This window comes from Cricetulus griseus, chromosome 2, assembly GCF_003668045.3.
Source record: "Cricetulus griseus strain 17A/GY chromosome 2, alternate assembly CriGri-PICRH-1.0, whole genome shotgun sequence".
NCBI lineage: Eukaryota > Metazoa > Chordata > Mammalia > Rodentia > Cricetidae > Cricetulus > Cricetulus griseus.
In genome coordinates, this window is record NC_048595.1 from 414,468,062 (window position 1) to 414,495,363 (window position 27,302).

General features: G+C 35.2%; 1 protein-coding gene across 3 annotated transcripts in view; it reads left to right on the forward strand.

Moving 5' to 3' along the window:
- The window catches only part of Nbeal1 (neurobeachin like 1), a 151,973-nt gene that overhangs the window by 43,454 nt on the left and 81,217 nt on the right, over positions 1 to 27,302 (forward strand). For 2 of the 3 annotated variants that reach the window (XM_027397011.2, XM_027397013.2), the window contains 12 exons: positions 1,833 to 2,139; positions 4,328 to 4,434; positions 11,613 to 11,699; positions 13,806 to 13,889; positions 16,775 to 16,873; positions 16,960 to 17,540; positions 18,388 to 18,520; positions 19,510 to 19,629; positions 20,754 to 21,057; positions 23,126 to 23,211; positions 25,531 to 25,620; positions 27,040 to 27,208. In XM_027397011.2, coding sequence (XP_027252812.1) covers positions 1,833 to 2,139; positions 4,328 to 4,434; positions 11,613 to 11,699; positions 13,806 to 13,889; positions 16,775 to 16,873; positions 16,960 to 17,540; positions 18,388 to 18,520; positions 19,510 to 19,629; positions 20,754 to 21,057; positions 23,126 to 23,211; positions 25,531 to 25,620; positions 27,040 to 27,208 — 2,167 coding nt within the window. The remainder of the gene's footprint in view (positions 1 to 1,832; positions 2,140 to 4,327; positions 4,435 to 11,612; positions 11,700 to 13,805; positions 13,890 to 16,774; positions 16,874 to 16,959; positions 17,541 to 18,387; positions 18,521 to 19,509; positions 19,630 to 20,753; positions 21,058 to 23,125; positions 23,212 to 25,530; positions 25,621 to 27,039; positions 27,209 to 27,302) is intronic. The other variant, XM_027397012.2, reaches the window with a different exon arrangement.

Below are 27,302 nucleotides of genomic sequence, written 5' to 3' on the forward strand. Positions count from 1 at the left end.
GTTATTTATTTATAATGTGGAAGCAGTGACATTTACAGGATATTTATAAGGACTGAAGGATACATAGTCAAGGTAAACAATGAACAAAATGGCCTGTACTTGTAAAAACGAAGGAAATTAGGATTGCATCTGATTTATGATTTGCTGTACAATAATTAAATTATCTGAGCTTAATTTAATTTATTTTTGTCTCTGAATCAAAAACTGTAGTTGTGGAGTTGGTGGTGTAGCTTTGTGGTGCAGCACACACTTAGCATGTGACAGCTCTGGGTTCAGTCCCTAGTGCTTTTTGGGAAAGAAAGAAAATAAAAAGATGGTAAACACTTCAGAGTTAATGTGGTGGATCTAGGCTCTTCAGGGACTCTTGATTCCTTCTGAATGTCAGTTTCTTAATAGCTGATAGCGTTTGACCATAATGTCAGCATTTGAAGCACAAAAATGGGGTCATGAAGGAGATACTGACATGAGCAAACTATCTTTTCAGGAGATACTGAGAAACTGGTGATCACACTCATTTCTTTTCCTCCCATCTTCCTTCCCTCCACCTTCTCTTCTTAGACAGGTCTCACTATATAACCCTGCCTGGCTTGGAACTCACTTTGTAGATCAGATCTGCATGCCTCTGTCTCTCAGGTGCTATGACTAGAGATGTGCACGCTCCTGCATCTGCTCAGTCCTGTGGTTTACCAATGTAAAAGGGCCAAAGGTGTCCAGATGATACCTGGGCTTTCTTATCAGCAGGGGAAGTAGGCAGTATGATCTTTGTTGTTGGTAGCCATGTGTCTAGGAAAACATCATGGGTTCTAGTAGTAAAGATTTTAGGGGAGATCTAATACTGAGTATGTCATCAGTACTTTCTTTCATAATATTAGTTATTGTTAATATCATTATTGGTAATAGCAAGAGTGAGTGACCTATGGACTATTGCACAATTATGTTCATTATATATTGTTTTTATCCTGCATTACTGGATAGTGAACCTAGGGCTTCACATGTGCTAGACATTGCTCTAGCACTGAACTGTATACACTCCCACCCCTTTTTTCACAATTAAATTTTGAGGCAGTCTCACTAAATTGTCTATATTAGTCTGAAACTCACTTTGTAGCCCAAGCAAGGTTTGAACTTTTGGTCCTCTTGCCTAAACCTCCCCAAGTAGCAGCGATTATAGGCCTGTACCATCAGGCCTGCCTTCATTATGTTTCAATAGCAACTACTTACTTAATATAAGGAGTTTCAGAAATATTTGTAGAATCACAGCCTGTCATAGAACTAAGTCATTTGGAATGGATTTACTGTAAATAACAAAATCTAAGAGAGGTTTAATGAAATTAATGTTAAAAAAAATCATGGCTAAGAAATTTAAATACAGGCAGTAGGTAGAGTAACTGAGAAATGTTCATGGGCTAAGAACCTTTTAGTATCCTGTTTTGCTTTCTGTACACTGTCTACAATTTAATTCTTGGATTTTTTTTCTAATGTAAGGTGGTTCTAAGCGTTGTGTCTGCTCTCCAGACTGGAAAAGAAAAGAAAGAAACCTCATTTGTATAGAAATAGCCTTTCATAGTCTTTGTCCTCTGTTCTTTTGAGCAGAACTATCTTACATGATTACTTTTAACTGCAAAGGGTGGAAAATGAGCTTCAGATTAGTAGTGAGCAAAATAAGGCTTAGATATGGGTAATATTTGCAGTGTTTGAGTATATTTGTTAATAACTTTATGTTCATTTATTTAAAAGAAAAAGTTACCCATAGGCTTACTAATTCTGTTACTGCAAACATGTCAAACCTCCTTTAGATTTCATTTTATCTTTTATTGTCTTTAATGTTTCAGAGGAATGCTTTGCAAGCAATTTCTCCAGCCACCATGGAAGTTCTCATGCGAGTTCTGTCTGATTGTGATTCATGGGAGGAAGGAGATCCTGAGGAAGTGGGTAGGAAGAGAGAACTAACTCTGAAATGCCTCACACAAGTAGTACATATCCTTCTTACTAGCAGCTCTGACCAGCGTCAGGTGGAAACCAGTACCATACTGGAGAACTATTTTAAATTGCTCAATTCAGATCACTCAGCTTTACCTAAACAGAGGAGGTCCAGGCGGTGGGAAAGCCAGTTCATAGCTCTGCAGATTAAGATGCTCAGTAAGTATTCAATAAAGTTTTCCCTCAGTTCATTTTTGCTTTCTTATTCTCACTTTCTTTTGAAATACAGGTCTATTGTATTAAAAATATTGACTGTTTTTTTTCAGGTAATGAGTATTTAGATTTTTGACTTCCAAATAATTAGTAAGGAATTGGTTTGTTTACATTTTTGCTTTATCAAGGAGAAATGTGTTGTATTGTCTTTTGAAAGTCTAATCCATTAAAGTATCTGTGCTTAAAAAAAAGTTAGGACTAAAATTGCCAGGAAGAGTAAGTTTTTGAAGGTATACTGTTTTACTTATGATAAAAATTAAATAGATAAGTGCCATTCTGGCATTTCTATTCTTTAGAACAGAACATCTAGTTGTCATAGAGGATCCTTGTGTCTTTGTTTCTTTTCCTTCTCTTTGTGTTGGTTATTTTGTGTCTCTGTGCAAGTACATCTGATCTCTTTGCTTTGCAGATTCCTTAATCAGTTCATATTTTTTTCCCTTCAAAATGACGATAATTCATTTTTGTTTTGGTTACAGTGTATTAATGTAGTAATATTTTCCATCTATTGTTTTAATCAACAATAGGTGAGTCACACACATTATTCCCTTCTAAAGGATGAATGTACAGGGAGTCAAATACGCAGTAATTTTTCCAAAGTCTCTCAGCCTCTGTTGAGCAGAACTGGCATGGGAAGGCAAAGACTGATGCTACAGGCCCATCCTCTGTGAATCATTAGCTTTGTGATCCTAAAAGGAGAATAATGCACGTCAAAAACTAGTGATATTATAAGTGTATTCCAGACTCTAGAATCTAAATGGAACATACCAGTTGGTCATTGCTTATTTTTGATTGTTCATCTAATTCCCCCTTTTAATTTTATATGTAGGCATGAATATTTGGAAGTGACAATAATTAATATATATATCCTATATATAACTAATATTGTTATATCCTAATAAAAAAGAAATGATGTTTCCCTTTATCTTAGTAATTTATGTTGTATGAATTAGAACACCAGATAAGATACAGAACCACAGCCTGACATTTCCCATCAGATTTCTCAAGTGTCTGATGATCATCTTGCACACTAGATTTTTACTATGACAATTTACTATGTTGTGAATTGTGATCAATAATTTATATGATTCATGTTGTGTTCCCTGTGTTAAATTGTTAAAGAACTGTACTTATAACAGGTAGATATTGTCATTACAGCTGAATTAGGAAACTTAGGAAAAAAGAGAGTAAAAGTTTTTATATCTTGGCTGAGTACCTTTAATCCTAGTACTTGGGAGGGAGAAGCAGGAGGATCTCTGTGAGTTTGAGGCCAGCCTGATCAACAAAGTGATTTCCAAGACAGCAAGGGAGGTTACACAGAGAAGCCTTGTCTCAAAAAACCAATATCTATATATCTATATCTATATCTATATCTATCTCTATATCTATCTCACCCCCAGATATAAGAACCAGTAATGATTTGGCATATAAATTCATGTATAGATGGAAGTTGTTGTCCCATCTGTTCCCTCAGCCATTCAGTCCCAAATAAACACACAGAGGCTTTTATTAATTATAAACTGTTTGGCCTATTGTTCAGGTTTCTTATTGACTAGCACTCTTTTATTTGTTAACCCATTTCCATTAATCTGTGTATCTCCATGTAGTCTTGGCTTACGGGTGATGCCTGGACTTCTTGCTTCCTTGGCACCTACATGGCATCTCCCTGACTCTGCCTACTACTTTTCTCTATCCCTGTTTGGATTTCCTGCCTGGCTAAATCCTGCTTGTCCATTGACTGAAACAGTTTTATTCATCAACAAATAAGAGAAACATATATTCACAGCATACAGAAGGACATACACCATCAGTAGTGTTTAAACATGATTACTTAATATCATAATTAGATACAGCTTATTAATAGCAAATCAGAAGATGAGCCTTATGAAAGAACAACTAAGCAAGCTGCTGAAAAATATTTGCCAGTCTTATGTAAAATTTAAACTAGCTTGAATTATAAAATATGAAAATGTTTACTTCCCTTAGTTACAGCTTTTGTTTTCTGTTTCTCATCTATATTATTTCCAATTAATTTACATCTGTTCTGTCAACTGAAAAGCCTAACTTTAAAATGATGATGATAGATATTTGATTCCAAATTTTCACTTTTACATGGGTGAATTTGTTTAATTTATAGATACCATCACAGCCATGTTAGACTGCGCAGACAGGCCTGTTCTTCAGGCCATTTTCCTTAACAGTAATTGCTTTGAACATCTCATACGACTTCTACAGAACTGCAAGGTACTTTTTTTTATATTTATGAACATTTGTTTGTTGCCTATTTACTTATATCTGTGTGGGGACATGTGCCACACAGGAAATGTGGATGGAGGTCAGAGGATAATTTATGGGAGTTGGTTCTGATCTTCTAGCATGTGGGACTTAGAGAAAAACACAGGTTGTCAGTCGTGGCAGCAAGAGCTTTAACCTCATGAGATATCTTACTGGCATTGTTTATGACTTTTTAAAATGTTATTATTTTAGTTGGGCATACTTGGGCATGCCTTTTATCTTTGTGCTTAGGAGGCAAAGGCAGGTGGATCTCTGGGAGTTTGAGGCCAGCCTCATCTATGTAGTGAGTTCTAGGACAACCAGAGCTACATAGTGAGGACCTGTCAAAACAACAACAAGAACAAAACAAAACAGAAAACAAACAAGCAAGAAAGGTTTGTTTTTATTCAGATCTGAGCATGTCATTATGAAAATTTTTATTGTTAATTTGTGTTTGCATTTCAGTACATAGGCAAGTGTTACCTGATAAACTGTTTTAATTATCATTATAAAACTAGACTGTATTAGTGTATGTATACTTACCCCATCTTAGAGGTGATAAAAGTTTATACCCTGTCCAAGATCACAAAGCCAGTGAGAGAAGCAGGACTCCAGCTAAGGCTGTCCTCTCTGAGAGTATCAGAGGCACTCTGCCTCTCATGCTCTCACTTAGCCCAACCTAAGTTAGGCCGAGGGCAGCAGTATTCAATAGTCATACATCCTGGTCTGGGAACTAGGCAGATACTCAATCCTCCAATCTCAGAAGAGCCTGTTAAATCTACTCACTGTCTATTTGGGACAGATTTTTATCTTGATTGAAACTAGAATTATATTATTTGTTATTGTCTGAAGGTGATAAAACTCATGTGAATCTTTTTTGTATGATATTTCTGTTTAGGAAATTCTTTATTTTCCATTAGACATTGATAAATATACTTGAGACCATTTAAAGTCTTGGGTTACTTCTGATTTCTTGATTAGCTATTTGTCTAGAACTTACAAACACAGTCAAGGTCCTCATACAGTGTGGCAAGCACTTGTATTCACTGAGTCATCTTCGCAGCCTAATTTTTTGAAGTTTTAAAGATGCAATTCTGTTTCTTGTAGAATTCCTAGTCATGGGGTTATAGACTAAACTGCATATTTTTAAAATTAGATTTTGTATTAAAAAGTTAAAACTAATTAGAAAACCGGAACAGTAGTAGGAACGTTGTTAAGGCTCATGGTACATATTGCCAGTTTGCTTTTTGACTGTTGTTACTATTTTCTAGTTTATGCTTGCTACAGCAGTGTGAGAGATTTCACAGCAGTTAATATTTCTGTGCTTCATATTGTATGCCCATGAGTTTAAGATGTTACCAAAAGATTTTAAGAGAGGTTGGAAGTGAAACTACTCCATAGATGCTTATATCTGTCTATGAATTCTTTTTGGTTTTTCAAGATAGGGTTTCTGTGGCTTTGGAGGCTGTCCTGGAACTCACTCTGTAGAGCAGGCTGGTCTCGAACTCACAGAGATCTGCCTGCCTCTGCCTCTCGAGTGCTGGGATTAAAAGCGTGCACCACCAGCACCTGGCTTAATTCTTATACTTCCTAGTTGAAAACACTGAGTCAATTTTGATATTATTCATCAGTAAGGATTCTTGCTTTTCTCACTGTTAAAAAGGAATATCTTTGAAAGTTTTTAATGTCATTTCATTGCTTACTTTATAATAATAATATAGTTAAGTAGAGCAGAAAATACATTTAATAAAGTATGTAATGACAAGAATTTCAAAAGTTGTCAAAACTGAATTCTGATAGTCAGAATAACTGTCTGTCTGTCTTTTAAATATTATTTATGTGGATAGTATCCTAGAGAGATGAAAATGCGTAACAGAAGTGTTTATAAAACACTTTGATTATTATAAAACAGTATGACTTTGTTACTTAGGAAGACAGTATCAGTAACAAGGTTATCTCATGTGTATTATTAAAAGAATCCAGACTTAGCAGTATTGGTGGCATATGCCTTTGATTCCAGTGTAGCATGAACTCTCTTTGGTTTTAATAATAAAAACTTGGAGTCAGCTATTAGGGGTGAAATTTGAAAGACCAGAGAAGCAGAATGGCCAGCCACTAGAGTTCTTACCTCTACCAATGCTCAGACCAAAGGGGTAATCCTGTCTTCAGACTGCATCCTCAGACTGACTGCTCCTCAGACTTCCCCGAACACCTGTCTCCTCCTGCCTTATATTCCTCTCTTCATCCAGCCATATCACTCCTGTCTCTACCTCTCTAGTGCTGGAATTAAATGTGTGAGCTCTGTTTCTCTATTGGACAGATTCAATCTCATGTATCTCAGAGTGGTCTTGAACTCAAAGAGATCCGCCTGCCTCTGTCTCTGGAGTGCTAGGATTAAAGGCGTGTGACATCACTGCCCAGTCTCTATAGCTAGCTAGTGTCTTAGCTCTGCACTCTGATTTTCACGTAAGCTCTATTTATTATAACATAAACAAAATATCACCACATCCCAGCACTAGGAGGCAGAGGCAGGTGGATTCTAGGCCAGCCTGGTTTATAGAGCAAGTTCTGGGTCAGCCAAGGTTACACAGAGAATCCTGTCTTGAAGCCACCCTCCACCCACCAAAAAAAGAGTCCAGATTGCACATATCAAGAATCTTTAGGATATTCCCACCTGAAAATTTGTCAAAATGTACTTTTTTTCATTATATGAATAAGTCTAATATGAACAGTGTCTTTAAAAAATGCATTTTTTTCTTATAGCTAACTAGGATCCCGACTCAGCAGTTACATTTTACAGAATGCTGCATTCTGAAAAATATATCTTTAGGATGAGCATCACCAAGTGTTCTTACTTAAACTAAGATAGATACAACTTACCAAGTGGTAGAATCTTGCAGGACCACTGTCAAATAGTGGTGTCTCATTTACCAAAACATCACCACATAGCACACGTCTGTATTTGTTCTACTACAGCCAAGTTTCATAGTTAAAGCTCTCATGTTTGTTTTTGAGGCAGGTCTCACTTTACCACCTGGGCTTACCTCAAACTCACTATGGGACTAGTCTGTGTTTGAACTTCCCAGCAATCGTCCTGCCTCAGCTTTCCAAGTGCTAGTTTTAAAAAAGCTAAGTATTTCATGTTACTTACTACATTTTTCTTTGAAACTCAATATACCAAAGAAGAAACATTTTTCAGGTGGGAAAGCCAGGCCTTTGGGCCTCTCTTTTTCATTTCAGTAGTTTTCTCCATTTGGAAGATACTTTTTTTGTCGGAATCATCCCAAATCATGTAACATTCCAGCCATTGTCTTTCAGAAGTTCATATGTATTATTTATACAAATTGATGAGATTCATGTAGTATTTATGTTCATGTATGCTATATTTTGATCAGTTCATCCATTCTTCTGCTCTTGCTGCTAACACCCCCACATCCTTCCTAGTTCTTGGCAGTCCCTCTTCTACTTGAATCAATTTGTTTTTTGTTTGTCTGTTTCCATATATGAGAGAGAACATGTGGTACTTGTCTATGTCTGCTGTATTTTATTTCATTCATTTTGCTTCAAGTGACAGAATTTAATTTTCTTTTTCTGGTTAACAATACTACCACATTATATGGTGTGCCTTATTTTCTTTATCTGTTCAGTGGTTGGGCTCCTGGGCTGGTTCTCTATCCTATCTGTTGTACGTAGTCTAGCAGTATAACAGGCATGCAAGTGATAGATGCTGAGTGGGAGAACTGGATCATGTCGTAATTCTGTTCTTAGTTTTTTGAGATATGTCCATACTGCTTCCATTTGGCTATGCTAATTTATATTGTCACCCCCAGCATATAAGGCTTTCATATCCTCGTCCAACATTAAAAAATTTCATCATGCAGGCAGTAATTGTTTAAAACATTAAAGTTAAGTCTTTAAATTAAATTTCCAAATTTACTCAGTACACAAGGGGAGGAATTATGTCCTGAGGTGTTAAATTACTAGCTCTTGCTCAATACTAATAATTGTTGGTATTAGGATTTTTTTATTCATGTTTTTGACCCTAACTAAATTCATTATAATATATAGTCCTGATAAATTGGATTTGTATTCAGGGTTACTGATTTTAGCTAGTGTAAACTATTTACTGTGTATTAAATGTAAGGCAACTATAGGTTTTCTTTTTTGTTGTTGTTGTTTTGGTTTGGTTTGGTTTTTCTTTTTTCTTTTTTTTTAAAGTTTTTTATTTATTTATTGTGTATGTAGTGTTCTGCATGCATGTATGCCAGCAAGCCAGAAGAGGGACCAGATCTCATTATGGATGGTTGTGAACCACTATGTGGTTGCTGGGAATTGAACTCAGAACCTCTGGAAGAGCAGCAGTGCTCTTAACTACTGAGCCATCTTTCCAGCCCTTGGTTTGGCTTTTCAAGACAAGGTTTATTTATATAACAGTTCTTGCTGTCCAGGAACTTGTCTTGTAGACCAGGCTGGCCTTGAACTAATAGAGATCCACCTGCCTCTTCCTCCTGAGTGCTAGGATTAAAGATGTGTGCCACCACTGCCTGATGACAATTACAATTTTTATTGATAATATAGCATTTTATGAACATAGTTATGATTTCTGAATTTTTAAAAATACTTGAAATCTTATGAAAATTTAAGTTCCCAAATATATTTCATGATGTGCATATTGCTTTCTGTATCATTTTGTTGTTGCTGTTAATAAACAAGTCATTTAGTCTGTTTTATGCAATAATGCAGAATCAGGATGAGTTTACTGTTTAAACATCCATACTCACTGGAAACACTCCAACTAAAGCTGTCAAGTAGCAAAAATAATTTATGAATTGATGGAAAGCTTTAAACTGACGTTGGTAGCTTTCTTTGAAAACTTATTATTGTGTGTGCTCGTGCGCACATGCGTTTGTGTATCTGCATGATGTAAATGTGCGTGCATACCCCAAAATGTGCATCTGAAGATCATAGGACATCTGGGGCTGGAACTTAGGTTGTTGGGCTTGTGTGACAAGTACTTTTACACAGTGTCACTTGTTGGCCTATGCTATTGGTAGCTTCTCTGCCATCTTTGTGTATGATAATCACCAATTTAAATATGTGTTCATCTCCCAAGAATTTGTGCTTGGCAGCTAACTTTCGTTATAATATATAGTTCTTATATATGTTTAAAATATATACTGTATGGCATCATATATTAGACTTTTATGATTAGATGTGATGAATATTGAATATTTTATTAATTCTTTGAATTTTGTACAATGCATTTTGATGATCCAACAATATTTTATTTACAGGATAAACTACAACCTGTCATTCGTAATAGCAAGGATTTAAAACCATCACTTTGGCTTTAAGAAGGCTGAAACCTTATGCTTTCTGACTATATCTTATTGTTTTAGAGTTATATTTTCTATTTTAAGAGCAAGAACTTTAAAAATATTTTCTATGTAGTCTGGTGTGTTAGCTTCTGTTTTGTGTTACCAGGGATCAGACTTGGTGCCTTTGCCTGTTAGGGTTGTGCTTTCCTAGTATGTTATATCCTCAGCCCTGGAGACTACTTAATTTTGCTTTAGTCTGAGCATCCCAATTCCATTGCACATCAGTAATAAAGAAATTAATTTCATTTGTAAGTTTTCTTCTAATATTGGCTTTCATATTTGAAATCCTTATTATGTGCTAGACATTATGCAAATAAACTATAGATTATATGTCATTTAACCTGCAGGATTATTTGATGGGATAGTCTCATTTTAGGTAAATAAACTTGTCTCCCTTCCTAAGTGTGCATGAAGCCCTAAGTTTGAACTTCAACCTCTCTCCCTCTCTCTCTCTCTCTCTCTCTCTCTCTCTCTCTCTCTCTCTCTCTCTCACACACACACACACACACACACACACACACACACACACACACACACACACATATTAAGAATCATTTAGAGATTTTTGCCAGGTTAGGTAGCACAGGCTCAGTCCAAGTAATCAAGAAGTTGAACAAAGCCAAGATGTAAATCAAGGTCTCTGATTCCAAAGCCTATTCTTGCATTAAGCTTTCCATGTACTCTTGCATCCCATATTACACTGCTGCCCAGTTTATTTTATATTGCATCATTTACACATGTAATTCAACCTTTTCCATTTCTGAAATAACAGAATTTCCTTAGGATGCTTTTAGTTTCTAAACCTTTCTTTCCATTTCTCTTTCATTTGAAGTTTCTACTCATTGAGTTGACGGAACAAAACCTTTTGGGATGCAGAGTTAATACACTGAAACTGAAGTACTTAATGCCTTTGTTTCATGTAAAAGAGAATAATTGTGGGCACTGATACAGCTCATTAGGTAAAGGTCCCTCAAATGACCAGTGTTTGACAGAGTGACCAGAGTTTGATCTGTGGAACCCATGTAAAGGTGTAAGGAGAGAACTATTCCCTTAAAGTTGTCCTTTAATCTCTACATTTACACTGTGACATGTGCCTCCTCCTTTTATGCACTCACATATATGCATCCACAATAATAATAATAAGTTTTTAAAACACTTAATGCAAAATCCCCATGTGTGCCAGAGAGATTTCCCCAGTTGCCCTTTCCAGACTGCACAGTAAAATATGCAATAGGTTCTGCTTAAGAATATTTTTTTTAAACAAAATGTGAGATCAGATAAACTTGGGCAGTCAGTGCTGCACAGTAACTTCCCTTGTCAAGCTACACACTAGTCTCTTTGGCTCTCTGAGAAGTATTTTTGGAAAGAGCTCCTTTTAATGTTAGCTTAATAGGATTTTGCAAACGTATTCAGCTAAGCACATTATTTACTGTAGTATCTTTTATCTATCTCAGTAACAGCTTTCCTTTCTGAGTTTCATTCTTCACTTATTCTTTAAGAATTTGGGAATATTGTTAGTTATTGCTGTTTATTTTAATAATTTTTGAGTTCTAAAGGAGAGTTGTATCTACAATAGTTATGTACTATGTAAACTACTATTAAATTGTTATTCAGAAAGCAAATTATTATCTATTTCTGGAAGTGATGTACTTCACATGTGGATTCTTGGATTAGTTTTCAAGAGACTTGGAAATCCAGCTGGACCTCATTCTGCTTTTAGGTAACAATTTAATCTTCTTTCTCCATTATTCTTGTCTCTGTTTTTAACAGCTATTTTTAAATGCTCACAGTATGGTGGCAGACAAGAACGAGAAAGACCTTGCCAACCAATTACTGACAGAGATAAGTGAGGACCAGGTATCTCCAATGCCCGCATCTTGTTTCAACTGAAGTCCAGAATCAGTCAATGGGTTAACTGTTCCTGTGCTTTTCTTCTTATTTCTCCAAAACCACAAACCTCTAATTCTAGTAATTACTTGTTTTTGAGGATTATTTAAATTAAAATATAAACTACCATTACAATTTTATCTGTGTTAAGGTGTGCTTTTTTTTCAATTTGGGAAGATAAAAAGTGCAGGAATGGAACCCAGTATCACTGTTGACCACCTGGTGATGACTTTGTGTTTGAGGCGCTGCTTTTTCTAAGCACTGTGGTGTATTGGGACGTGAGGGCTTTGTTTGTGAATATGCATAGTCATTGTTAATATCTTGATTCTTCGCTTCTTATTGACACAATGATTATAATTCAATGGACAACCTGAATCTTGGAGGAAGGGAAGACAATGATAAGCCCTTTGAATATTAATCTAGCAAACAATTTGATTTTTTTCCTGTTCTCAAAATCCAACCCTATAATGAAATATCAAAACAGATGTATTTGTTTTTTCTCAAAATATATTTGGCAAATTAGTTTGGGAAAAAACAAAAACCTACCTGTAAATTGCTTTTTTTTCTCAACATAGTTTGTTAGAGAATTTATATATCTTTTGTTAAAGTTATTTTAATATTCAGGTTTACTGGGTTGTAGAAAAATATTATTTTATAATATGTTAATTTCTATTTTTTCGGTGTAAAATAGAGATTCATAGAGCTCTTTATTGCTTTAGATTTCTCCTTTTGAGACTCTCTGAAGGACTACTTATATTTATTACAATTTCTTACAAAAGGTTATGGAAATTCAAAAGGTAGCTAAGATGAGGTATTTTTAGTTTATTCTTGAACAAAGTCCACCACAGATTTTATTTGTATTTACCTGTGTACACAGAATTTTAATCTATCTTCAAGTGTTTACTATATATGTTTTTCCTATGTAATAATACTTGACAACAACAATGAAAGTCAAGAGTCTAGATTAAATACTACACATAAAAAGTAATAGAACTTAGTAAACACAAATATCTAAAGACTTTCTTCTGTGTGCAGATCAGTTCTATTGGGAGTTAGAAAAGAGAATGCTATTGTGGAGTGGCTAGCTTCAGGTCATAATAATATTGTGTTTCCTTTTGTTTTTAAATTGTATTCATTTTTAAGTGTGTGTAAGACTACAGTACCCTCAGAGGCCAGGAGAGGGCATCAAATCCTGAGGACTGGAGTTACAGACTATTGTGAGCTGCCATGTGGGTGCAGGGAATAGAACTCAGGTCCTCTGCAGCAGCAGCCAGTGCTCTTAACTGTTGAACCATCTTTACAGCCCGAGATTTCTAGTCTAAAGTCTATCCTATGAAGGTTGGTTAAGTCTTATATAGCAGTCATGTTGAATGTTTATTTATTTTAGTATTATTGATGGTAGTTATTGGTTTATTTTCCAGGAGAGTCTCCTGATCTTTAATACATTTCATACTTATGATTAAGCTTAAATAAAAATCAGAGTTTTAATTCTTTCATAAAACTTTTGGCATTAAAGATTGCCTTCTCCAAAACATGCCAGTACTTATAGATACATACTTCATTTTCATTATTTGCCCCCAATTTTTTTTTTTTATAGAAATAGATGTGCCTGTTTAAAGATGTTATGTCCACACCATTTCCATTATAGAATTTGGAGACTAAGGACACAAAGTTATTTAAGCTACATATATATCATTATACATGCTAATGGTATTTAAGCATAGTAAGTTCAAGTATTTTTTTGAAGGGAAATTAAAGCATAATATAATAATTTCTAGTTGCAGACCTCCCTCCCCTCCTCTTGAGATTGTCCATTATTTTTAAAAGCATGTGTAAAGTTTTTCCCCCTCAGAACATTTAATGTAATAAGTGAATGTGCTTCATTCTTCTTGACATATAGCTTATCTTCTGTTAATTAAGTATTTTTTTCCTACAGATTATAGTGTTTCAACAATCCATCTGATAGGAAGAGGAATGTAATGCATGTTATTATTTCTTCAGGTTTGCAGAACAAAGGTTTCCATGTGAACAAAATCCTCAGTACATTTGTTAATTTCTTACTATTCCCTCTGGTAGGTGTTTCAGGGACGGTTGGATTGTTTGGCTGTATCAAGTATTCAAGCTTTGACAGCAGTGATGAAGAATTCTCCAGCTGCTAAGGTGAGAAATGGGTCTTTAAGCTTTAAAATATGTTCATTTTATCAATTTTTGCTCTATAAATTCCAAAGTGATGTATGAAAGTATATAAAATGCATGGCATAACACCTGTAATGAAGTAGTTTACAAAAGTAGTTCACCTTCTTATAATTTGCTGATAATTTTATAGACAAACTGTTTATGGATACTTCAGGTTTTTAAAGATATCCGTGACTTGACATGGTAGTAGATACCTTTAATCCCAGCACTAAGATGGCGCTCTGTGAGTTTGGGGCCAGCCTGTTCTACACACACAGAGTTCCAGGCTAACCAGAGCTATGTAGTGAGACTGTATTTAAAAAAAAAAATTAGATGACCAAACTGCACACTAATAGCTGTTTACAGTCTTGTTCAAAAGAGTGCTGGAGAGTTCATACTGCTGGTATTGTGAGTGAATGTATGGTTATTGAGCTTAAATAATTGTTTCCCAACATAGCTTTTTATGAATAAAATAACCAGTTTTGCTATTTAATTAGTTTATAACTATCCACAATATGAATATTTTTCACATGTTACCACCTTGTCTGTATGGGACTTGTTTTCCCAATGCATGTGTCTATAGGGTTCTGTTTTGTTTTTTGTGATCATTAACCTCAGGGTTTTGTTTGTTCTTTGTTTTTTTTTAAAAAAGATTTGTTTATTTTATGTGCATTGATGTTTAGCCTGCATGTATGTCTGTATGAGAATGTCAGATCCTCTGGAACTGGAGTTACTGATGGCTGTGAGCTTCCATGTGGGTTCTGGGAATTGAACCTAGGTCCTCTGGAATTGGAACGAGTGCTCTTAACTGCTGAACCATCCTCCCAGTTCCTTATCTCAGTGCTTATCCACTGTCCCTGACTGTAGTTTTGTCTGATTATGCTTGTATACATATAAGTAGCTCACTGAGAGGTTCTAAGTATTGTGAGATATCTGTGTAACATGCCAGGCACACAGTAAAATACATAGTACATGTTAGTGACATGTACTATGTACTAATGTCTGATCTTTATCCCTTAAGTACTAACTATATGCAACTTTTCTGCTATCAGGAATGTTTCTTGAAATATTGTAATTCAGCAGGGCAGTGATGGCACATGCCTTTAATCCCAGTACTAGGGAGGCAGAGGCAGGCAGATTTCTGTGAGTTTGAGGCCAGCCTGGTCTACAGAGTGAGTTTTACAATGGGTTTCGAAGCTACACAGATAAACCCTGTCTCACAAACAAACAACCAAACAAAAATAAATAAATAAAAAATAAAAAAGAAGAAGAACAGAAATATTGTAATCTATGGTTAAGTTTATTTCAAACTTTATTTTCTGACTTCCAATTTTACTTGCCAATAGGGTTTGTAATAGGGTTTTATTGTTTGTAAGGGAAATCACTTCAAGCTCTCAGAAATTCACTTTTTAGTAAAACAGATTGCTAGTATTGTTTCTGAAATTCAAACCTTCCAGGCTGTTCAAGTCTTTTCAAAGGTGCTTTTTTTTTTTTTCCTGTAATACCTTTCATGGTTTAAAATTTTAAAGTTTATGTACCAAGATGGGCTCTGGCTCAGTGGTAGAGTATATACTTAAAATGTTAGGGCCCCGACCTTTCCTCCCTAAAAGATTTTGGTTTTATAACAAAGCACCTCTTGATAAGCCTTTCTTTTTATCCTTGGAACACAGCTAACTACTTATAGAGATAACTGGTTATACTGATTTTGTTTAAACCTATTTATGGTTGGTACATCTACTTGTTTGTTTGTTTGTTTTTGTTTTTGTTTTTTTTGAGACAGGGTTTCTCTGTGTAGTTTTGGCTGCCCTGGAACTCACAGAGATCCGTCTGCCTCTGCCTTCCAAGTACTGGAATTAAAGGAGTGCACCACAACCGCCTGGCAGTGTATCTATTTTTGCCTAATTTAATGGAATGATTTTCTATTTTCTAGATTTTTGGGTAGTCCTTATATTTTACTTTTAAGCCAATGTGAACTTATTTAGACACAGAGAGCAGAGAGAAAATTCTTTGTACTACTATTCTGGTCACTTAAAATTTGAGCATTGTTGTAGACCTAACTCAGGGCTTCCATTCTGTTACTGAACTACATGCCTAGTCCTTGTTGTTTTACTGGGTCTCATTTATAGCCCAGGGTGTCCTTGAGCTCAAGCCTTCTGTCTCTACCTTCCTAGTTCTGGGCCACCACACTAATCAAGAATCTAATCTAGCCCTTCTTTGTTTTTTTCTCTTCCTTTATTTCGTTTCTTTTTCTTTCCTTTCATTCCCTCCCTCCCTTCCCTCCCTCCCTCCCTTCCCTCCCTCCTCCCTCCTTCCTTCCTTCTTTTTTTTTTTCTTTCCTTTTTTTTTTTTTTTTTTTTTTTTTTGAGACAGAGCTCCAGGCCATCCAAAAGTATACAGTGAAACCCTGCCTTTGGGGGTGGGAGATGGGGGTGGGAAAGACAGAGAGATCAAGAAGCTTAGGGTAAAGAAGTGTCATATAACTTAATATGCAGAACATAGTTCTATAAGACAGTTTTTTAATTCCATCTATTTTGCATTTGCTGGACTTTATACCTTTATTGTTATTACAGAAAAATAATAGAATATGTTTTAAGATGAACACAGCCAGGTTCAAGGGCACATGCCTGTTGTCCCAGTTCTGAGATAGGTGAGACAGAAGGATTTCAATTTTAAGGTCAGTTTAGGCAATATAGAAAGACTCTGGGGCAGGGGATGGATATAGATGCATGTAGATAATGTAAGACAATAAAACTGATTTCGTAATTTTTTCTGTATTATTAACCAAATAGTTTATGTAAGTTTTTGATATTTAATATTCTAATAAATTTAGTCATTGAAAATGTATTTTAATATATTATTTTCCCCTCTAGGAAGTATTTAAAGAAAGAATTGGCTATATGCACATGTTTGAGGTATTAAAATCCTTGGGTCAGCCATCTTTAGAACTGCTTAAAGAACTTATGAATATGGTAAGTTTTAACCTTTATGATGGGAAGTTTCATTATTTCCACTTTAAGAATAGTAACTAACCTTTTACTTTTGTGTCACTTTTTAGGCTGTAGAGGGTGATCATACTTCAGTTGGTATTTTGGGCATTAGTAATGTCCATCCTCTCTTGGTTCTTATCCAATGGCTTCCGGAGCTAGAATCCCATGACCTGCAAATCTTCATCTCTGACTGGCTGAAAAAAATTTGTTGCATTAATAAACAGAGCCGAACAACATGTGTGAATGCAAACATGGGAATAAGAATCATTGAAACCCTTGAATCCCATTCTTCCCTACATCGAATTTGTGCTGAGAACTTAATTGCAATTCATGGTTCCTTGGGAAGTCAGTCTGTGAGCTCAGAAGAAGTCCGTCGACTACTACGATTGCTGAGAGTAGATGAATCTGAGTTAATTCACCCTTATACCATTCCTGTGACTCGTGCAATCCTGACAATGGCCCGGAAACTCAGTTTTGAGAGTGCACTGCAGTATTTTAATTTGTCACATAGTATGGCAGGAATTTCTGTGCCTGCCATTCAGAAATGGCCTGGGTCTGCATTTTCTTTCACCGCTTGGTTTTGCTTAGATCAGGATCAGTTAACCCTTGGCACCACTAACCAAAGAGGAAAAAGAAAACAATTATATAGGTAATGGTACAAATTGTGGGATATAAATGAAGATTGTCACATTGTATATGCTAAGTAGGATAAAATATCTTAAGCATCTAGTTTTTAAAATTTATAACAGCTTATGAAATTTCTTCATCTTGTGGCTGTATATAGTTTAGAAGTGCTTTATTGCTTTCAAAATAATTATTCTGTATTTCATATATTTTTCTGGCTAAATACTGAAGATCTTTAAGAAACAAAAATGAAAGGAGTATAAAAGTGGAGAAGAAAGAAATTTATACTTTTCCATTGAAGGAGCTGTGTTTTTATGTAAAATATTCATGCCCCAGTAGCTAATAATTTTTAATATGCCTTATGATTTTTAAAAACTTTAAAAATGTATGTTTTCTGGATGTTTGGAAGAATATAAAAGGTGTGAAATTTTATAGTTTTTTCCTAGCTCAGAGGTTCTTAACCTGTGGTTGCAATCCCTTTAGGGGGATTGAAGGACCCTTTCACAGGGGTCGCCTAGGACCATCAAAAAACACAGATAATTATATTTGATTCATAACAGTAGCAAAATTACAGTTATGAAGTAGCAGTGAAAATAATTTTATGACGAGATTACCACAACCTGAGGAACTGAATTAAAGCATTACGAAGATTGAGAACCATCTACTTCTAATGTTACCTTTTATAATTTATTAACTTTTATGCCTAAAATGTTTTTAAAAAATGACCAAGACAAAGTTGGGCTGATGTGTGGCAATAGAATTAAGATCTCTGCATTGTTGATAAAGATATTTGTGATGCCATTATAGTTAATAATGGTGAAGAGACTGGTCAACTTGATTTCAGAGGTTCTGATAACATATATTTTTATTAGCTTTTTTACAGGAAGTGGAATGGGTTTTGAAGCTTTTATTACCCACTCAGGTATGTTGGTTGTCGCAGTGTGCACAAAAAGAGAATATGCAACAGTAATGCTTCCTGATCACAGTTTCTGTGATTCTCTCTGGGTAAGACTTTAGGATGCCACATCAAACTCTTCGTTCTATCTTCCCTTTAGGAAGTATAATAGTTTGGTGCATTTCTATGAGGAATTTTTGACTGCTTTGCCAATATTCATTTCCAAGTTCTGTTGTAGTAAAGTTCTGTCTACAAAGATGTTAGTTTATTTACCATTGTTAAAGAAGCAGTAATAATTTTTTTCTAGAACGTATGAGTTCTTAAAGACAAACATGATATCTACTCACTCATATGTGGATTTTAGACATAGAGTAAGGGATTACCATCCTACAATCCACACTGCCAGAGATAGTAGTAAACAAAGAAGACCCTAAAAGAGACAAACTTTGTCCCCTGGAGAAGGGGAAGGGGTCACCATCCCCTGAGCAAATTGAGAACATGGGAAGAGGGGAGGAAGCTACGAGAGTGAGAAGGGAAGAAAAGGAAGGATGCAGAGGTCATGAGGAAGCAGAAATTTTGAGTCAGGTGTAGATTAGAAGCAAGGACATATGACAGGTAGGATTTTAGTTTGGGGGGGTGGTTGAGGAGGAAGGGAGGGTGAAGGGAACTGGGATCGTCATGTAATTCAATCTTGTTTGTAATTCAAATATATAAAAAATAAAATAAAAAAACTTAGGAGTTCTTGAAGATTTCCTAGACTGATTTTAAATTTTAATTCAAAATAAAATGTGAGGTTGTTAAGCTAATGTATTTCTGTTGCTTATCACAAAAACAAAATGTATCATTGAAAAATAATTTTAAGGACATCTAGAACATTAGAAAATACAGAAGAAACGTAGGATTTTTGTGAGCATTCTGGTCAAGTCTTAATTGTTTTGTACATAAGAAATTGTTACTTGTTTTGAGAACATCATTGAATCAATATTTTAACTGTCCTTAATATTTTCTTCACACAAATTATGAAGTAATGCTCTGTAAGCATGTCATTGCGAGACATGATGTAATTTTAGTCATTTTAATGTATGCTTTACTTTATCAGCACAATATCACCATCGTTCACATGCCTGGAAAAAGGCCCTTTGGTCAAAGTCTTGTCTATATCTATGACAATGGACAACAGAAGGTTTCTGCCCCTCTCAGATTTCCTGCCATGAATGAGGTGAGTATATGTAGCTTCTTCTTTATAGGCCTTATTGGTTGCAGAATCCTGAAAATATTTAGGAAATACATTCTAAATTTTTTCCTAAAATTTTTGAGCTGTGTTCTATATGTTAAGAGATAGTAAAAAGATTTTCATTTCTCTTACATAATGTCAGACATTATGTGAAAAAAAATCAAGAAAGAAATATAATGAAAAGCTTAGGAAAGTGGATTTAGCAAACCCAAAGAAATGAATAGAATAGACCAAAACATCATTTAAAAACACTCTCCAATATAAAATATTTAAGAAAATTCTATGATGAACTTTCCTGTCTCTGTCTGTTAAATTGGATCTAATGATGAAGTACCTTCAAGCTTTATTCTTCACACAGGTTAAAAAAGCTTTTTGAGATTAGCTAATTGAAGAAAGTCTTTTGGGACTAATAGGATGAAGTATTTGAGTATTTGTCAGTATGATTTACCTAATAAGTTTCTTGCTTCTTATCATGACTATTGAAGGTAGCTTTTTAATTAACATTATACTGTTACGTAATACTGGTGGTAAAGTAATTATCTCTAATTTAGATAATGGTAAAGCTCTTTTAATTTTGTAAAAATATTACTCACCCATCAAATAAAAAGACTTATTGATTCATAAAAGTAATGTCTGTATTCTCTTGGCCAAAGGTAACTTTGATATTGATGCCTTAGGTGTATACTTTCATGTTTATGTATGTCATGATCCAGTTGAAAATTTGGCTTCCAATTTTATTTTCAATGTGTTTGTTTGCTTAGTTTTATATATATTGTTTCATCTTATTATTACTTAATTTTAAAATTCATCTAGTTTTGGTGGATATCAAATCCAAGCATCATACATGGTAGACAAATATTTTACCATGAAGCTACATGTTCAGCTCCATAGCATTTGATTTCATTGTTTAGTTTTGTGTTTTTTTGAGATAGGGTCTTTCTCTGAAGCTCATGATTGTTTTGTCTTGGCCTTCACCAATTCTAGGACATAAGTGTGCCACCTAACTAGCCTTCCACTGTTAAACTTTAAATGTGAAGAGAGAGATTTATTTAAATTTGTGTAATTTTAAATAATTTTAAATAATTTGTCATTTTTTGTTTGACTTTTAGCCATTTACTTCCTGTTGTATTGGTTCAGCTGGGCAAAGAACCACTACTCCTCCACCATCCCAAATCCCAGATCCACCATTTTCTACTCCCATTACCCCTCACCGGACATCATTTGGTGGAATATTGTCATCAGCCTCCTGGGGAGGAACAATTGAAAAATCAAAATCAGTTTCCAAATTAATTTCAGCTGGAACCCAAGATAGTGAATGGGGTTGTCCCACATCCCTGGAGGGCCAGCTGGGATCCGTTATTGTATTCCATGAAGCACTGCAGCCTCCTCAGGTCAAGGCTTTATATTTAGCAGGTGAGCATGTACAGTCACAGTAGTTATCATTGTCTTCCCTCCCTTTTTGCCTGAATGTATCCTCAAGAGTTATTTGATTTAAAGAATCCATCCATCCATCCATCCATCTGTCCATCCATTCATATATATTTTGGAAATCTAGCATATACTAAACAAGTGACTTAAGCACTAACTACATTACAGACCTGTGGTTGTTTTAATTGGAACTGAAGACAAAAGCCTGTTGTGTACTATACTTTTTTTTGTAGGAATAACAAAAACTAGCATTTAGGAAGCATTTAATGTTTATTTATGTGTGTGCATGTGTGTGTGCACGCTCCTTTGTCAGTTCATGTGCACCATGTTTGTGAAGGTGCCCTGACAGGCCAGAGGAATTGGAGCCCCTAGAACTGGATTACAGGTAGTTGGGAGCTGCTTGAAAAGTGTTCGAGGAACCTAACCCAGATCCTCTGCCAGAGTAGGGAGCACTCATAACCATCGAACCACCTCTGTCTCCATTGTGGGTAATACTTAAATTTTGTAATTATTAAAACTACTGTCTGTGTTATTCTCCTGGGGTTGCCATTATAAATTACTACAGATTTTGTCTTTAATCACCAAAATTTATTTTTTCATATTTCTGGGGGTAAAAGTCCAAGATTAAGGTAATATGAGGCTTTCTAGTGAGGTTTTTCTTTGTTTTAGTGACCCCTTTCTTACTGAAGTCTCAACTTGATCTTTTCTTAGCATGTACATGAACAGAGGGACCCTGTCAGATTGGGACCCTATTCTTATGACATCATTTAACTTCAGTGTTCTGTTTAAAGGTTCTAATTGCAATATAGTCAGATTGGAAATTATGTTTTTAGAGTGAATTTTAAGATCATTCACTAATGTCCATAACATTTTCAGTACTTTTGACAGATGTTAATAAATTGAGGAAATCAAATATAAGCCTAACTATATAAGAAATCATATAATTAATTTTAAAATGTTGAGTCTTGTTCCAGAACTTATCACTTTTATAATTTATGTTTTAATATACCTGAAGAATTTCTGAGGGCAGTACAGTTAGGTATTCTTGGATAACATTGTAAATGTTCTTTTTATTTTTCTTGGCTATGATTTTGAATATAATATATTAATTACTGTTTAATTCTAACATTTAAGTTTTATAGTTCTGTTCTATCAGAATTTTCAGAATTTAAATCTTTTAAGAGTCATGGACATAATTTGCAAAGTAGCTTGTTTGTCACCAAAATACCCTGCTCAGCATGGGTGTTTCAAGCTGATTAGGATCCCAGTGTAAATGTGTGAGACAGGTGGATCTTACGAGCTTGTTGGCCAGCCAGACTGGCTAAAATGGTGAGCTTCGGGTTGAATAAAAGATGTGTTTAATAAAAATAAGGTAGATCCAGTTGTGGCACACACTGGGATATGCTGAATAGACAGAGGCTAAGGAGGAGAAAGATAAAAGACCACCAAAATCTTCCTTTGGCCTTGTGAGCACATGTAGCTATACGTATGTGCACATATCACACACAAGCACACATGCATGCTTTTATTCCATTATATGTCTAATAGAACCTTGTTTGAGCTTACATTTCAGTTGCAAATGAAATTGAGCACTGTTACCTACTTATACTGTTAGCTATTTTTCATTTCTCTGCTTTCTGTTCACATTGGATTTTTAATTTTTTTTTTTAAGATAGGGTCTTATTATATAGCCCCGGTTGGCCTTGAACTCACAGAGATCTGCTTGCTTCTATCTTCTGAGTGCTAGGATTAATTTTTTCTATTTTCTTATTCTTTCGAATTTATTTACATTAAATAAATCGGTACAATTGTAGTATTTTCATAATACTACATACAGTGTCCTTTCAACAGCAGAGATTGATGATCTCAAATTTTTTAGGTTTTGGGAAAATTTATAGGTGGCATAAAACTAAAGTACATGCTACACAGTGTTTTAGCTATGTTATTTGAGTAGCTTGAAGCATCTTGATTTTAAATTTTGTTCTGGTAACATAATCAAAGAGACCATGTATATTCAGTGATGTGTATGTGTGTAAATGTAACTTATTTGCAGGTCCAAATTGCTTAAGCCCTTGGAAGTGTCAAGACTGTGATATGGCTGACCTGCCAAGTAGCCTCCTCCTTCAGTACACAGCAAAGGTCAGAGTAAATACATGGATTGTCCTTAGTTGTAACTGCTGTGAGCTTAAATTCACTGTTTTATTCCTTTTGTCATTTCACTGGGTAATTGAGGAGCGGCTTCAATCCTAAGTTTTAAAAAATGAGGGATTTTTAAAGAAAGTCGGTAAGCAGCAGAAATTAAGGCATACCTCCTCAACTAGAGTTCATTGCCATGTCACTCTACTAGTATAAATTGGACTAGTTTCAGGAATTTGTCCTGAGTTGTTTTAGGTGAATGAAACCTTTTAAACTTGTATTTCTGTAGTTATCTGAAGAGAGAGGTGAAACAGTTGTACTCAAACTTTGGTTCCCTTTTTAAAAATGTGATGTTGACGGGGAGAGAAGATGTTTTCTAAAGGATAAAAAAACCTTCCATTATACCTGCCATGTCTAGTCTATTTATTTATTTTTGTTTGTTTGTTTTTTTCAAGGCAGGGTTTCTCTGTGTAACAGCCCTAGCTGCCCTGGAACTTGCTTTGTAGACCAGGCTGGCCTCGAACTCACAGAGATGCTCCTGCCTCTGCCTTGAGAGTGCTGGCATTAAAGGCGTATGCCACCACTGCCCGAGTAGTTATTTTTCTTCAAAGACCCAGTTAGTGAAAGTAATTGGAACTATCAAAGACTGAAGGAAAAAATATAAAAGATAGAATTGGGAGAAAAAAAGCAGAGAAGTATCATATCATTATTTGCCTTCATCATATTTAATGTTACATTGACACAGAAAGTACTTTTATTGTGTGAGATAATATAGAATATCTTTTTCTAGTTTAGCAAGCTGGTACATGATCATACTATTTATTTGTTACATCTGACCTAATAAAATAAACTTAACTGAGCCGGCCATTGGTGGTGCACGCCTTTAATCCCAGCACTCGGGAGGCAGAGGCAGACAGATCTCTGTGAGTTCAAGGCCAGCCTGGTCTACATGGTGAGTTCCAGGACAGGCTCAAAAAAAAGTACTATAGTAATCCTGTATTACTATATTTGGGTATTCCTTACCCAAATTAGACTATTGTTAGTATTTTGTTGTGTTTGATGACTTTTCCCAGGTCATTTGTAAAAGCAAATTGATATAGCTATAAAACTTTATCCCTGAATGTTTTACATAGTTATTTGCATAATTGAATATATAATCTGTATTTAGTTTTTCCTATAAGTACTTTTTTAGCAAAAACTAGTTTTGATCCGGTCAAGATCCATGTGCTTTTCCCAGCAATATGCTTACCAAACCATAATTCTTGACAACTACTAGTCTTTACTTTCCCATTCAGTCTCCAGTATGCAGCACAGGTGGTGAGGAAATGATTGCATTTAATCCAAATAGTTTACTGAGTGACATATCCTTTTGTTTGTTGTTAGAGTGCCATATCATGTAATGGGCATCTGGTTTTTAAGCGTTTCACCTTTTTACAAAGTAATTTTGAATTTAGTGTTATTAAGATTGTGTTTTTTGTGTGTGACCTTTTAACTTGAGTTCATTGAGCTTTTGCATCCTTCATATCCTCTTTGAAGATTGATGACATGCTTTAAAAATCACGCTTTAAGAGACAGATTCTACTTGGCTTAATCTCTTTCACCAGTTTTTTGAGCACTCTTTAAAAATAACTCAACTATTAACAAATGCTAATTTGTTAAATGGTACATTGAAGACTTTTCACTAGTCGGCCGTTTTTCATTCTTGTCCTTATTTGTAGCAGGTCATTTTTTCTTTAAAATTCTTTGTGCCAAGAACTGAATGCAGTGTCCTGCTTTTGATAAATGAGTGCTCTAGAATTTACTACCTGATTTTTTTTTAATCAGACATAAATGACTTGAGATGGCCCAGTAGGTACAGTAATTGATATCTAAACATAAAGACCTTATTTGGACCCCCAAGCACCCATATAAAAGCTGGACCTTATGATGTGTGTCGCTAACCCCAGTGATAGAGGGTCATTGAAAAGTAGAGAGATTGCTTGCCAATAGTCTAACTAATTGTTGAGCTCTAGAATCAGTGAGAGACCCTGTCTCAAAGAAAGTAGAGAGTGATTAAAGACATCCAAACCCTGATGTCTACCTCTGCCCTCTACAGACATAGAATGGATTACGTGCCCCCTTCCACAGGGAGGAGGGCAGGGCGGGAGAGAGAGAAAGGGGAAGAGAGATGGAGGGAGGGACGTAAAAGGCAAATGCTCAGCAAGTTATTATTGATTTTATTATGTACTTTTAAAATTATGGTGAAACATTCTCTATATAATTAAAGTTATGTTTTGTTTTAATTGCGCTAAGATGCTTGTTGTATTTTTCTTTTGTTCTTAGGCTTGCAAAAATTCAATTTGCCTTGACTTGTCTACTAATTGTTTGCATGGAAGATTAACAGGAAACAAAGTAGTGAATTGGGACATTAAAGTAAGTTGATAATATAAAATAGGCAGCATAATATAATTTAAATTTACTTTAAGTTTACTTAAGCAAAGCACATTATGGTGTTATTTTTTTAAAGATTTTATTTATTTATTATGTGTACAACATTCTGCTTCTATGTATATCTGCACACCAGAAGAGGGTACCAGATCTCATAACTGATGGTTGTGAGCCACCATGTGGTTGCTGGGAATTGAACTCAGGACCTCTGGAAGAGCAGTCGGTGCTCTTAACCTCTGAGCCATCTCTCCATCCCCCATTATGGTGTTATTTTATTTATGATTTATTAAAGCTTGCCTGAGGATTCAGAAAGCAGAGCCAGCCACAAGCTATAGAGGTCAGGCAGTGGTGATATACACCTTCAATCCTAGTAGCCATACTAGCTAGCCAGGCAGTGGTGGCACACATCTTTAATCCCAGGACTCGGGAGACAGGTAGGCTGAGTTTAAGACCACCCTGGTTTACACAAGAGTGAAGAGTAACAGAACTCATGACTTTGATCCCAGCACTTGGGTTCACATGCCCTTAATCCTAGCTCTAAGAGGTATAAAAAGCAAAGGGTCTCATGTGGAGATTGATTCTGCAGCCATGATGAGAAGTGGCAGCAGTCTGAGGCTTGGTGAGAGCTCTTGGAGATAGGATCAGGAGGTGGGAGGGACCAATTTGTTTTGCATATTTTTAAATGATTGACATTTATTCTATCAATTCAATAAAAAGATAAAAAGTGTGTGTTGGGGGAAAAACATACTGATTAAAAAGAGCTCTTTGTGTAGTAACTAAACTTTTTGGATGACACATGTACACATACACACAAAAAGCCAAGAAAGAAAATATTTGTCTTTCCCTCCCAGGCTGGCCTTGAACTTGGAATGTTCCTGTGCTAGCCTTTCTTATACTAGGATTATAAGGGTACAATAATACATCAATGTTGGTCTGAATGTTTTAATGGTTAATAATAATAGTAACTTTATATGATATCCTCTGTATGTCAGGCATACAGCACTTTTCATATTTTAGCTTACTTTACCCATTCCATCTTTTGTTAACTAAAATTAGAAAAGTCGGTCATACTTCTGGTTCCTCTCCTGTTTCTTTTTAATGCATAACTGTGTGGTAACAGTTGCTCATTTTTAGCATTGTTAAAGGTATACTATACGTAGCCTGTGTTTGAACTTCCTAAGCTGTGAAAAACAAGCACAGAAAAATGTCCTGAAATGGTCTTTTTTGAATGTCAGTAATGGTTGTCTTTGAGACTGTTTTCTTCCAAATTATTCTTTCAGCTTAGGCTACCTCATACACTACTTAAGGTTTATTAACAAACTGTATCTTCATGTATTCTGTAGTTACTAAATTACACCATTGCTCTTATATTATAATATTAAAGACTTTTAATTTTGTTTTCAGGACATCATAAATTGTATAGGTGGGTTAAATGTACTTTTTCCTTTACTGGAACAAATAAGCCACCTTATGGAAGGACAGACTTCTGAAGGAATGAATGAAAACACAGTTAATGAATTAATAACACCTATTGAACAAGACTGTATGGCATTGGCCTCCACAAAGGCATCAGGTAATAAGATTACATTAGCCTAAATTAGTCATTTAGAAAGTTGAGAATTTAGTTGGAAAATAAAATGACATACCACTTAATTATTTAAAGCTGT